Raw genomic sequence first — 13839 nt, 5'->3', positions numbered from 1 at the left:
AAGGGTGGTTTTTCCAATTTCTCGGGGTTGTCGTGGGGACTGTATGACTTGGGGCACGTTTGGGGCCAGCAGACGCCCTTCCCAGGGGGTTCTCCACACAGCTAGTTGTGTTGATGTTGCTGGTACAAGTCTGAGAGCTGGGAGATTTCATGGCTTGGTGGCTCGGGTCGGTCATAACTAGGGAAACTGGCCCACTTGGGCTGAGCAGGGAGCACTCAAACTCTTTGCCTGTCGGGGACTGGAAACCTGGTGCCTGGCACCCTGGAGATCTCAGACCTCTCTCCGTCTTCTTGGGGCTTGAAACACCTGCCCTTTCTCAGCACCCGTGGAGCAGGGGGGTGGTGTAGCGAGGGCACTACACCTCTCATCTCCCCCTGGATGGCCTGTCCTGGCCCCAGGGGCAAGAGGGGAGTGGGGAGACCTCACACACTACAGTGCAGAGACATGAATCCTGATTTCCCAGATTCAGAAGCATCAAAAGCTGAAAGGCATGACCCTGTGGCCCATCCTCCCACAGGCAGAGACTTAGTGCAGAAATCCTCTTCCTGAAGGAAGGGGTCTCTCAAAGAAAGAAGGTGGCAGGCAGCTGATGGCTGGGGGGACCAAGGCAGTCCCCTGAGCATGGTCCAGACGGGCACTTGGAAAGGGCTCAGTCGCCCTTTGCTGGGTGGACGGCCGGGTGAGTGGGGGGCAGCACAGGGCACGTGAGAAAGAATCACAAGTCTGCGGGGGAACCTGGATCACAGGGAGCAGGTCAGATGCGAGAACGGCAACTTGGGGGACAAATTATATAATCTACTCACTCACCAGCTTCTTCGGTAAGATCTGTAATAACGCTGATCTCAGTGGGTGATTCCGGAGAGTAAGTGTGCGACGCAGAAAGTGACCGCCCACAGCTCCCGACACGCTGCGGTAAGTCTCCGCAGAGAGTTACTCTTCGGGGGGAATCCTCGCAAGCAAGCAGCACTCCCAAACGTTACTTCACAACTAGGACACTTGGGACCCGGGAGACTATGGGGGTGGAGGGGGACGGGGGGGAACCGGTGGGGGAACGGGGTCTCACAGAGACGCAGGACACCAGGCCGGGCTGGTGAGCGGCTCCACCGTCCATCACGGTCCCTCCGTGGACACAGAGACGGCGCCTCCCCTTGCTGGCTGTGAGGACAGAGCCCATGAAGCACCTGGCACAGAGCCGGGCCCTCTGGCAGGACTGCCCGTCACCCGTGAAAGGACCGCAGGGGACCCATTAAACCCGCGGGGTCACACCCAAGGAGGGGAGGCAGGCATGCCTGTGTGTATGGGGTTTTGTCGCCACTTCTTTCTTCAAGAAGAGTAGAACTACTCTTATATTCTTTATAACTTTTTTCTATTCTTCTGTTCTTTACAAATTTACATACTTATATTTGGCAAAGGTGCTAGAGGGACAGTGAGACGTCCCCGAGGAGCCCCCCAGCCCAGGCTGACCTCCTCTCTGGCTCACCAAAGCCACCTGATCAGCCCGGCCCCACAAAGCCCGCCTCACTGGTGGGCCCGTGTGCGAACACTCTCTCCTGGGCACGATGCCTGGAGAACTCCACAGCCCTGTGCTGTTGCCAGGTCCCCTGGGAAAGGGCAGGGTTTGGCGGGCAGGTTGAGCCTCCAGGGAGGCCTGGGCCACCTGCGGCCACGTGTGGCTGCTGACTGTCCTGCCGATGCCTGGCTGGGACCTGGCTCCCCACTCTCCCTCCCGAGGCATCTGAGGCACGACAGCACTTGCTGACTTACTGCAGCTGTTCCGCACGAATCTCAGGTCAGAGACAAACCAAACCCCACAAGGCCTCTGCGTGACACATGTGAGGAAAAGACATGCGGCAGGAGTGTCCCCAAAATACAGCCCCCCCACCCGAGGTGAGGACAGCCTGGCTTCCTGGACCCCAGATCCAGACTCCTGAACGGAGTTGCCGAATGCAGCAGGTGCCATGGAGACAGGATCAACACTCAGACGCGACGGGCCTGCAAGTGGTTCTGTGCCTTGTCCCCAAGCGCACGGCTGGCCCCTCTGTAACACGGTGGCTGCCGGAGTCTGGCTCCTGGGCTGCCTCGGGCCTCTGCTTCCAGGATGCCAGGCTGTGCATGGATGGTCTGTTAATTGACCAGGTCCACCACCTGCATCAGACCAGGAGCATCCTGAAGGCAGGGATGGAGTGTAACTTCTAGTTGAGTCCCCGGCACCTGGGACAGTGCCTGCTACAGACTAGATGATCAAACAGACAGCTACCTCCTGAGTGAACGGTCAAACCCCTCAATCCAACGGTCTACGTTCTCCGTGTAACCTCAGGTACCAGAAACCTCTGAGTACCTTCTACTTTGTAAGGGGACAGAGAGGATGACCTCACAGGCGTGCACGGGTCAGACAAACCACGTGGAGAGTGTGGGCCAAGCGTGCTCTCCAACCGTGAGGGCAGCTGCTCCCTAAGGCAGGGTCCCAGCCTCACATGTCTCCTGCTCCCCAGACCCGTGACCCTCACGCCCGTGCGCGCTGCCTGCACATCACAGCTCAGGGCCGAAGCGCACGGCGGGGCTCACTTGATGATTCGGAGGATGTGAGCTCAGAACACCCACTGCATAACATAGCGAATGTGGAATGCCGGGCTGCCCACGAAAGCACAGACCATCTCTGATGTACCTAGGAAGCTACTGAAATCAGCTGAGAGAGGTGGAAGGGACGTAGGACTGGGAACTGAAATCAGTGTGACCGACAGTCCAGCCTCATTTGTCACCACCCCCAACACCTACGGACTGGAATGGAAACGGTCCTTCGACAGTCAGGGGACATGGAGCTCTGCAGCCTGCCCTCTGCTCCCACCCAGCGTGCAGGGTAGTTTCCAGATGGAGACGGGAGCACGGGGGAGCCACAGCCCGATGATGCCAACGTGGGGTCCCGCCCCAGCCCCGCTCTGCCTCCGCACGTTCCACGGAAGGTCCTGGATGCACCCCAGAATCCCAGCTTCCTCCTCTCCACGACCAACAGGCACACAGTGATTCCAGCGGCCCCCCACCCGCCCCTGAGAGGCAGACGTCTCTGCGAACCCTCACTGAGGACTTGGTGTCATCGAGTCCTCCGTAAGAGACCGAGGCTCCGAGAACTCGTCCACTTGCACAAGGATGTCACGCCACGAGGAAGCAGCAGAGCCAGGGCCAAGACGCACAGCAGGCTGGCGCCAACAGCGTGCCCGTCCACGCCAGCTGACAACACCATCACGCAGCAGATGCGGACATATTTGCACTCTACAACCACAAACCCGTAAAATATTAACAACTTCAGAATTCCTCGCAGAGGGACTGACCCCAACACGGAAAAGCCCTATGTGCAAGCCACTGCATGTGACGTGCAGGAAAATGAACATCCCAAAACCACTCAAACATCCAGCGACAGAGCAAGAGCTACGTGACCTTGCATCCCTTCGATGAGATTACAACCAGGCCTTTAACGGCGTGCCCACGACAGGTTTGTGACACAGGAGATACTTATGTTTCGTCAAGTAAAAGAAAAAGACAAAAAATTACGAATACAATATGGCCACCTCTATAAACAAAATTTAAATTTGAGGAGAGCAAAAAGGCTTAGAGATACACAAAAGTTCAATGAAATCGAGGTTGTTTTGGAGGGTGGGAAAAGGGTGGTTTTTCTCTGACACATTTCTGATTTTCCCTAGCTTTCCACGGTGAGAATATATTATTTTTATCAAGTCATCTGGTGGAAAGGTCAAGATTCCAGTGAGAGGGCACCTGCCTTTGAACCTGAATCAGTCACCTCTCGGCTAGGCAGAGCGGGACGAGACCCCTGACGCTGCTGAGCCGCCGTGTCCTCGTTGAGGGAAGGGCATGTGCAGCATGCGAACATATCACAAGTGGTGATGTGAGCCCTCGTACCTGGCCTGCTATGTTAAACCTGCGTGCAAAATGGTGAAGTAACAGGCTGTGTCCTGAGCTGCCCACCTGGGCCTGCTCCGAGTCGGAGGGAACACTTGGTTGGCCCAGGCCAAGCGCGTCAGCGTCTGGAAGCTCAAGCAGCGCCTGTCAGGAGAGCGGAGGGCCTGCCCGGGCTAGGCCGCCTGTGCAGTGCAGTCTGAGCCCCCTCTGGTCGGGGGAGCCTGGTAGAATGGTGGGGAGGGCCCAGCACTGGGGTGGGGACCGGCAGCCCCCCGCCCACCCTGAGGAGCGCAGGCCCTGAGGTTTCGGCCCCGCTGTAGGGTTATGCAAGGGTGGGCATTGGCATGGGCGGCGGCCAGGGAGGAAGGCCCTGCCCCCCTGTGGACAAAACCCCGTCCCCGGCAGGCCACCACACCAGCACTGTGCTCACACACAGCAGAGGAAGCGGCCTCAGAAACCCCGGTGCTAACAACGTCCACGTCACCATCAATAGTCACATATTCAGCTCGAGGGACTTAATGTTCACGTCTTTTGACTCAGTAACTCCTAAACTACACAACTGGTCCACTCAGAAACTCAAACAAAAATCTGTGCACCAAGAATGTTCACTGGCAACAGCCAGATATAGTAACAGTCCAATTAATTATGACACTTGGACCAGGAAGACAGTATGTGTGGGTTCTGGGGGGTTCACGCCATGGGTACAAGAACTCGGCTGGTGGGGCGCTCCGGGACACAACAGGGGTGGCGCCCGGCCACTCCGCTTCCTGGCGACGCCACTTGGCACAGGGCCTTCCAGGTCCTAGGATTGTTTTTGTAAAAGCCATGCATCTTCTCCAGGATAATGTAATTAATACCTGCATTATCTACCACTGTACCGGGGCACAAATGACGTGTGTCGGACGGCTGACCCAAATACTGTTAACAGAGACGGAAGACACCTGTAAGGAAGCCAAGGCAAAGGCACGGATCTCCCGGTGGGCTCTGGAGGGAGTCCAGACCCCTGGGGCCTGCTGCAGGGTGTGGACTGTGTGGGCCCTGGGAACGTTCTTTCTTTTAGTGGACAGGATATGTTCACACAGGTTTGATTTCATTTTGTTTCACAGGGCTGGTTCCCTGGGCCTGTCCCAGCCCTGGAGCAGGGGTCCTGGGTGCATGAGCCTGCTCAGCCATCCACATCTGGTGGACACATCTGGCTGTGTCCGGGTAACCCAGACATCGGTCATTCCAACCTAGCAAAGGGTCTGGGCTGAGGGAAGCCCCTCGCGATGGAGACACTGATTCTCTGCAGAAACACACTGTTCCTTCCACTCAGGCTGGATGCACGAAGGAGCCCCCTGCCCCTGCCCCGGGTGTAAAATGCCATCCATTCACTGCTGGCACGTCGGCTGCTCATGGGCTCCCGCCAGCCTTCATCTGTGGGAGCAGGGAGCCGGGCAGTGAGGGGAGGCCCCCCCTGCGGTACGAGGGGTCTTGCAAACCGACGGGAACTAAGGGGAGGCCAGGAGAAAGGGTTCTCTCTTCAAGCCCCTGGGACAATTCCCATGTGTTTCTGGCAGGTCAAAGGGGAGATCATACTTTAATTAACCGGAGAGAAGACTTGATACTAATTTACAATGATATTTGGGGTAAAAAAATAAATACCCACACATATACACTAACTGATTGCTCGCATCTGACCTAAAATAGATTACATAATGAAACCATTTCCAGAAAATAACAAAGCCTCTCACTTCAACAAAAATACATTTAGTTTGCCTCTCAACAAAACAGTTTTGACTGCTATTTGGGAAGGCACAGGCCAGTGTGAAAGCTTCTGGAGCAACAGGAAGCAAACATTTGGGTAGACTGTTCCCGGTGTTAAACCACGGTGAACTCATGGGTCGAGGACCCAGGTAGGTGCTTACCAAACACACACCCTTCCATGCGGACCCCGTGAGAAGACGTCAAAGCTCATCCAGAGCGGGGGAGGGGCGAGGGGGTAGCACACTGTGCTCGCATCCACCACGCCCATCACTCAGGACGGAAGACCGAGCAGACAAGGTCGAGTAGAGCCGCGTGGGGCCTCGCATCCACCGCCACGTGAGGGTTTGGAGCGTTGACCCTTTCACAAGGTCACACGGACAGGACACGTCCAAAGACGCAGGCTCGCCGTGGCCAGCTGGCCCACACGGCCACACGCAGGAGCAGACGCAGGCGCGGGCAGGGCGCATGTCGCCCGGAGGTACTCACCCCACTGCAGCGGAGCCAGCTGCAGGTGCTCCAGGACGAGCTGGTTCAGGAGTCCTTCCACGCTCGCCTCGCCTGTGCGCTTCAGGGAGGGGTGAACACCAGTTAAGGAAAACTGTGTTCCTGCCGAGCCTCAGGGACAGGAGGAGAAGTTCTGGAACTTTCTACAGAATTCCAGACAGGAAACCTCCCACAGCAGATGTGTCCCCCTTCTTCTCCAGTGACGGTCTCACCAGCCACTGAGGTGTGACCTGAGCGTGGAAAACGGGCAAGTAAACACGTCAAGTGCCTCTCTCCCCTCAACCTAAATCAGGTAAAGCTGTAGTCGTGTAAAGAAGGGAAATCCGTGGGGATCATTCTAATCAAACAGCTATCCTTGCTGGGGAAATAAGGAAAATGGAGGCTGTTTTTCCTTAATAAAGCAAACTGTGGGCCATCGTTCAATGAAACGAAATGTGTTTCTGGACACGTCTAGGCTTCATGCTGGTTTCCTGTCTGTCGTGTTATACATCTTGATGTAATTACACATATTAGTACAAATGGGCTCACTTAGGCCAGTTCATAATTGAGAAAGTCATAGTCTCTCAGCAAGTATCAGTGGATGAAGAAATTAGGATTAGAAATGCAGAAAACAGATGTCTCTTGGGTGCTAATATTAAACAGCCAGTGCGGCTCCCACAAACAGATCCATAAGCCTCTTTCCCTACATAAATTAAAGCCACAGAATTTAAGTCGCAATCAAAAGGGAAGAATTTAGTTCCTGACATTTTTCCCTGATTAGGGAAGTGAAAAGAAAACCCTCTTCTTTCTGCGTTTAGCAAGTTAACGCATTCGGCAAACACGTCGCGTCTCTAATCCAAACCATGGATGGACATGAGTGGAGGATGCTGAAATACTCAGACACGAACTTGAACGTGGGAAGCTTACATCTGGGTGAAGATGACAGCATGGGGACAGACGGCTGTGCTCAGCAAGCCCGAGGACAGCTGCGTGGGGACGAAGCCATGCGGGCAGGACAGACCTGGGGTGGGGACACAGGGCCCGGGGGAACAGAGCTCGCAGTCTCTCCTACCGGAGGGCCTGGCACATGGGGGCCGCGTGATCATCTGGGTGGGAGCGTCTGGGCGCAGGGGCGCTGAGCTGAGTGAGGACACACCCGCCGGGCACCCAGGAAAGCGTGAGAGGGCAGGGCTGAGCGCACAGCAACGGGCCTCCACGGGAGAACAGGCTGAACGGTACAGTGATGCTGGGCGCCCCGCTTCCCCGCTCTGGGCCGAAGTCCGTCGCCCCAAGGTCCTCCGCCATGAAGTCCTCACCCCTAAATCCTCCACCAGGAAGTCCGTTGCCCTGAGGTCCTCTGCCCCAAAGCCCTCTGCCTCTACCTAAGTCCTTCTTCGGCTACTTGGAACTTCCTTCAACTCTTCCAAAATACCGTGTGCTCTCTCTGGACTCCATCCTTGCTCTGTGGCTGGAAGTGCTTCTCCCAGCCCTGATCCTTCAAGTCTCGAGTCCTCCCTGAGCCCCGGCCCTGCTCTGAAGGCTCGGGCATCCCCCTGGCAGCCCGCCCCAGGGGTTCCCGCCTGCCGGTGCTCAGCCTAGACACCAGCCCTTGTCCCGGGGCTGACACAGGGCTCGGTTCACAGAGTTGCTCAGTGGATACTGTCTGATAAACAAACAAACTCGGGATGGTTACACGTCCTTGACAGGTGTACGGGAGCCCACGGCCCTCCACACGTAGCCCAGAGGCTGCGAGACCTGGAAACTTCCCTACCCTGAGCCCAGTGCCCGCCTCCAGCGGGTACCCTCCGCGGACGCTCAGGGCCCTCCCCGCCCCAAGCTCCTGGGCCCCCGCGCCGCTTGCTCCTTGCACACCAGCCCAGATGTCAGTTGGACAAATGTGAAAGCAGGCTCCTTCCGGCCAAGCTGAGCGTCCCCAACAGATGTGGGGAAACGCAGGGGCACTGCGGCCCCAAACAAACAGCACCTGCCCCCTGCCCCTAGAATGATGGGTTCCAGACACTCTCAACCTGGCTTTGAATCCTGGCACCACCACTGACACATACTGGTCAGCTGACCTAAATTCTCTGGGTCTGTTTTGTCATCTCTAAATGGGAGTTAACAGCCCACAGACCTCACAGGACTGTCCTGAGGAATGAATGGAATCGCAGTCCTGGCCACAAGTGACCATGCAGTAAATGTCACCTATTGTGAGTGTTCGCCTCTCTCTCCTCTCCGCCTCCCTCTTTTAGCAGAGAGAGAGAACTTCCCCCACCCCAGGAGTTCAGCCACCCCTGCTGTGGCCTCAGATTCCTTTGGGGGTCTTACTGCACCACAAGCAATTTACCAAAGTGCTGCTCCCAGAGATGATTCTCTCCCTGAGAAGAATTCCCCAAATGCAGTTTTCACCATCCCGTTACACACGGTCAATGTGTGCAGAACTGACAGCATGACTGCTGGGGACTTCGCATGGCACAGGACGGTCGTGTGGTCTTGTGACGATCTGGGCACTAGGACTCATGTGTGTCACTCGCTCACCGGGTCAGCAAGGAGCTACTGGAGAGGACACGTAGGGTAAGGCTGTAGGGTGGCTGGGGACGCAGAGCCGGGCCTGAGCCGAGGCACAAGGAGCTCACAGGCTTGGGGGAAGGCAGATCGGCAAACAGAAGATGCTGCCTCCAGCTACCCCTTAGGGGTGGATCCTGAGGAGTGAGGGCAGGGGCTGAAACAGTCGCTCACACGCGGGGTGCACGGCAGCACTGACCACAGTAGCTAAAGGTGGACGCAGCTGCAGCGTCCATGGACAGAGGGACGGACAAACACAGTGCGCTCTAGACATACGGTGGAGTGTTAGCAGCGAAAGGAAGGAAGTACACTCGCTGCAGCGTGGACGGGCCCTGATGCCGTCGCGCCGGCTGAGGGGTCAGCGCAGACGGGCCCTGACGACATCGCACCCGGTAAGAAGCCAATCACACAGCACCAGCCACGGTGGGCTCCCATGTCTTGGGGGCCCCGAGTCAGCAAGCTCGTGCAGACAGGAAGTAGGATGGCAAGCACGGCAACATTGGAGACTTATCTCCATCCAACAGAAGAGAAAACTGAGGCCTCGGGGTGGGCGAGCGGCGGAGTGCACACCCGACCCCGAGGCCCCGCTGGTCCCGCTCCCTCAAAGTGGCAATGGAGCGACACTCCTGAGCAACCCCACAGATGTCCTGGCCCCCAGGTGGTCACAACCGCTCAGTGTCCTTCCCTCCTCAGGCCACATCTCAGGGAGGGGAGCCCACCTCTTGGCACAGGGGTGGGGGCGTGGAAGCCGCCTGGGGAGGGTCCTGCCAGTTGCCAATTTCCATCCCCCAAAGGCAGCCAGGGCCCCTCAGCTCCATTACCCACACGGCAGAAAGTCTGGTGTCTGGGACGCATTGGACCTCAGGTGACCAGTGCGGCCCGTGCAGCCCGCTGCCCAGCCCAAGTCAGGACAGGCACACAGCGCCCCAGACAGGACCCCGCACTCAGCACCCCCACCCCCGCTGCTGGGAGCCCGGGGGTCTTACCCGGCAGGGGGTAGGCTGACATGGGGAGGGAGGGGGCGTGCAAAGGCAGGCCCGAGCCTGACGCTGAGGCTAATTCTGGTCAAGTGGAGCTCTAGGACAGGGGACCCTCTCGGTCCACATCTTCCTGCTAGCCCTGCCCCTCTGAGTTTCTCCTCTGAGCCTAGCTCAGGCTTTGGGCTGCTGACCACACTCACAGGCTGACTGGGGGTCCCTGGCTGAATGGGGAGAGGGCCCAAGGCCACCCGGGGCCTGTATTCTCTCCTTTAAGACTGAGAGGAGAGGGGCACCTGGGTGGCTTAGTCGGTTAAGCGTCTGACTTTCGCTTAGGTCATCGTCTTGCAGTTCGTGGGTTCAAGCCCCGCGTCGGGCTCTGTGCTCACTGCCAGCTCAGAGCCTGGAGCCTGTTTCAGAGTCTGTGTCTCCCTCTCTCTCTGACCCTCCCTTGCTCACGCTGTGTCTCTCTCTCCTAGAAATAGAAAAATAAAATAAAAAAAATAAAAAGACTGAGAAGAGAACTTGTCTCCAACATGGACTCTGAGCTCCTAGAAACTTTGTTTTCCCCAGAGGCCCAGAGCGGGGTGCAGAAAATATCGGTGGTTGTGTGGGACTGGCAGCTGGCTCCCGCAGGGAGAGGGTTCAGCCTGCTGCGTAGACCACCTGTGCTCACAGCAGCTGAGGTAGTAGGCCTTCTCCACACCCACACCCCGGCCACATTACCTGTGCAAACCCCACACTCCCAGGTAAATGGCAACCCGCTCTCACTTCCCAGAAATGTAATGTTCTCAAGAGAAGTTGCTCAATATTAAGAACGTATTCACCAGGAAGGTCTCTGCCTTAACGAACATGACACTGTGCAGTGTTTAACTTCCATGGGTAATGACTGAATGATTCTGTTTCTTCCTGTCAACCCACAGACCTGAATCTCCTAATTTTAACATGTGAGATGCCATACTCTTACTTCTCCAGGAGAGGAACATGACAGGGAGGGGCTCCAGTCAGGGAAGAGTGGAGAGCTTCTCTGGAGAGGGGAACGCAGGGCCTGGCCCACACAGGGGGAAAGACCCGTCCGAGGAGGGGGCAGGCACCTCGCTACTTCAGTCTTGCCTGGGGGGGACCTGGTCGTGTGCATGTCCATGGATGCACGTGCGGGCAACTGCCTGTGGCCAGACCAGAGCACAGCTCACCACGCCCCTTCTTCTTGCTTGGGGCTCACAGTCTAGTGGCCACAGACCGGGCAGGGCCGGCTGCCCTGTGCTGCCTCCCCAGACTCCCCAAAGCCCTCGGGCATGAGAGACTCGGTGGGCTTTTGGGGGGCAGGCAAAACATTCAGACCCCATCATAACCCTATGGATTTGCACAGGTGTGAGGGTGCACAGACTCACATTCTGGGTGAGGCCTGGTCTAAGCACATTATACAAACTAAGTGACTCAAAGTTGGTCACTAAGTATTATGCCAAATTGGCACAGAAGGAAATGGAGGCACAGAGAGGTTAGGACATTTGCCCAAAGCCACACAGCCACAATTAGTGCCCGCGAAGTCTCACTCCAGAGTCTTGTTCTTACTCACTGCTCAAAGCTGCTACCATAGACAGTAGACAACAATGTAAGACCCAGAATGTCAAAAGTTCAGTTTGTGGGCCAGTGTACAGTCACGAGCACCCATGTGGTATTCCCCTCCCCACCAGCGCTCCCTCCATCCAGGATAGAGAAGGCACCCCCAGGGCTCACCCCCACATCAACCTCTTGGCAGTGCCTAATGAACACAGAGAAAAATTACCTCTCAGGCCAGAGGCTCTCGCGGGAAGAAACCAGGGCACCACAGAAACTGCCCAAGACAGTCCTGATACCCGCTGCCTCTCCCTCGCCTACGAAACTGCAGGAGAAACCACTGTATCTCCCAGGCCGGTCTCCCTTTGCGGGTCTGTGAGGCAGAGGCCCGAGGGCCTCACTGGCAAGAAAGCAACACAAACAATGACCACACGGGAGGAAGAAGTGCAGAGGAGGGCCGCCCCGCTGGCGTGAGGGTAAGGCCGCCTCCTCCACGCGTTAACTCACACTGTGCTGCCAGGGTATAGACACCCACATCCCATTTAATTACGGCAAACAGAACGGCGTGCTCCAAAAATGCTCCATTCAAGGCTATCCTCCAGTGAGTACAGGCACCGATGCCGCAACACCTGTCTCCCTGGCTGTACCATGGGCACCTTTCTCTCTTACAAGTGCAGCGTCTTGCATGATGCCTGGGGCTCAGTGACAGCCCAATAAACGTTGATGTCGTTTAATGAGTGAAAGCATGCATGCACATTTGCATGACTGTAAGCACATGGACGTGGGTAGCTTTCATCAGAGACTAACTGCGCTGGTAGGCGGCCCCCACAACACTCACTGCTGGAGCAAGGAAACGGGGCCCCTTGGTGGGGTTACTCCGGCACCACCACGGGATCCTTGTGGGGCCCTCAGCACAGCCAGGCACAAGCAGCTATTGCAACAGTTCAACACGTGAGGACACGAGCCTCAGAGGTTGGCAGCTTGCCTGCTGGGAGTGACAGAATGGCCGTGAGGCCTGGCCCATTACTCAGCAGCTCAGGGCGCTACCAGGGAGCATCGCTGGGTTTCGCGGCTAACGTGAGCCCATCTCCTTCTCCAAGGGGCATGAGGTGGACCCAAATGCACTCGCAGGCAATTCCGGCCCAGTTCTGCGGACTCCTCCGTGGCCAGCGCTCAGCACTGCAAGCCTGACCACGGCCAGCGCATGGCTGGTCTGCTTCCGTCCCTGCCAGTCAACCAGCCAGCTCAGTGCAACCCGCCACAACGCCACCAGGGAGAAACACAAGGAAGCATCTCTTCTGAGAGCACTTAGAGATTTTAGGCAATGGATGCTCCCTTGGGATGAGTCTCAAGAGGGGATGGCACCTGTCAGTCCTATGCTGGGACTCCACTTTTCCAATCCCTGAATGAACAAGATCCATGGGAAGCAGGACCCAGGGTCACCTCCCTCCCAAGGGCAATGACCCAGGAACGGGGCGACGCCAGCCCCCAGTGAGACCACAGACCACTGTGCAGGTACTTGGTGGCCATGAAGAGTGGTGTCCCTCCTGGGGTAAATCACTTCTGCAGAGTCAATCCCCTGAGCCCGACCCTGCTATGCACTTGGGTCAGCATCTCCCTGCCGCCACGGCCCTGGTGCCATCTGGGGACAACCCCCCTGTTGGGAAAACATCCCCCCCAGCAGAGTCTGATGAAGGACTAGAGTCCAGAGACTTGCCAGGCAGTGATGAAAAGCAGTTACATTTCCCTTCGCTCCCTTTGTGGCCACCACGTGAAACGCTATGTTCTCTTTCCTGAAGATGACATCAAGTCCCCCGTCCTTAGCTCACGACTGGGTCCCTGCACAGCACGCTGATTCACTGTAATCAAAGAGATGAAGGGGAAGCACTACTGCACGTGTGGCACCGGCAAAGTGAGCCAGCTTTCGCGTTCTTCGGCTTGGGTTTCGGCTGGGATGTGATGGCCCACATGCTCACAGGCACACAGAAATTCACTCTGAGTGGTGACCAATTCCCAACACGGAACACCCCCCCGGAGGATTCTAAGTCTCAAACTCAAAGACATACAACTGGGTCCCAGAGGTGTGTGTGGGGTGGGGGGAGGGAACAAATGTTGGGGACGTTCCTGTCGGGGCAGGTTCTGTGGCACGTGTTAAACATGTTCCCTTCAACCAGGGCTGTTCCAGTCGACATGGTACAGACAGGGAACTGGAAGCTGGGAGGACAGAGCAGGGAGTGCCCCAGAGATCCCTGCAGCTCGGGCGTCCCGGGCCTTTCCCACGGACCGGCAGCTGCAGAAAGAGAACTTGCTCGAGATTATAGCTTCCAGGGGCGCCTGGGTGGCTCAGTTGGATAAGCATCTGATTTAGTTCAGGTCATGATCTCATGGTTCATGGGTTCGAGCCCCACGTCGGGCTCTGTGCTGACAGTTCAGAGCCTGGAGTTGCTTCAGATTCTGGGTCTCCCTCTCTTTCTGCCCCTTCCCCACTCGTGCTATGTTTCTCTCTGTCTCATAAATAAATAAACATAAAGAAAAAAAAAGATTATAGCTTCCAGACGGCCAAAGTCCAAAAGTGTGAAAACCCCTGTGATGGCCAAGCTGT

At 56.8% G+C, this 13839-nt stretch overlaps 1 protein-coding gene across 2 annotated transcripts in view; it reads right to left on the bottom strand.

Moving 5' to 3' along the window:
- The window catches only part of TRAPPC9 (trafficking protein particle complex 9), a 555131-nt gene that overhangs the window by 110329 nt on the left and 430963 nt on the right, over window positions 1–13839 (bottom strand). For both annotated transcript variants that reach the window (XM_039232979.1, XM_039232980.1), the window contains one exon: window positions 6145–6235. In XM_039232979.1, coding sequence (XP_039088910.1) covers window positions 6145–6235 — 91 coding nt within the window. The remainder of the gene's footprint in view (window positions 1–6144; window positions 6236–13839) is intronic.

This window comes from Hyaena hyaena, unplaced genomic scaffold (assembly GCF_003009895.1).
Source record: "Hyaena hyaena isolate Hyena2069 unplaced genomic scaffold, ASM300989v1 scaffold_69, whole genome shotgun sequence".
Classification (NCBI taxonomy): domain Eukaryota; kingdom Metazoa; phylum Chordata; class Mammalia; order Carnivora; family Hyaenidae; genus Hyaena; species Hyaena hyaena.
This window is presented reverse-complemented; position numbering and strand designations above follow the sequence as displayed.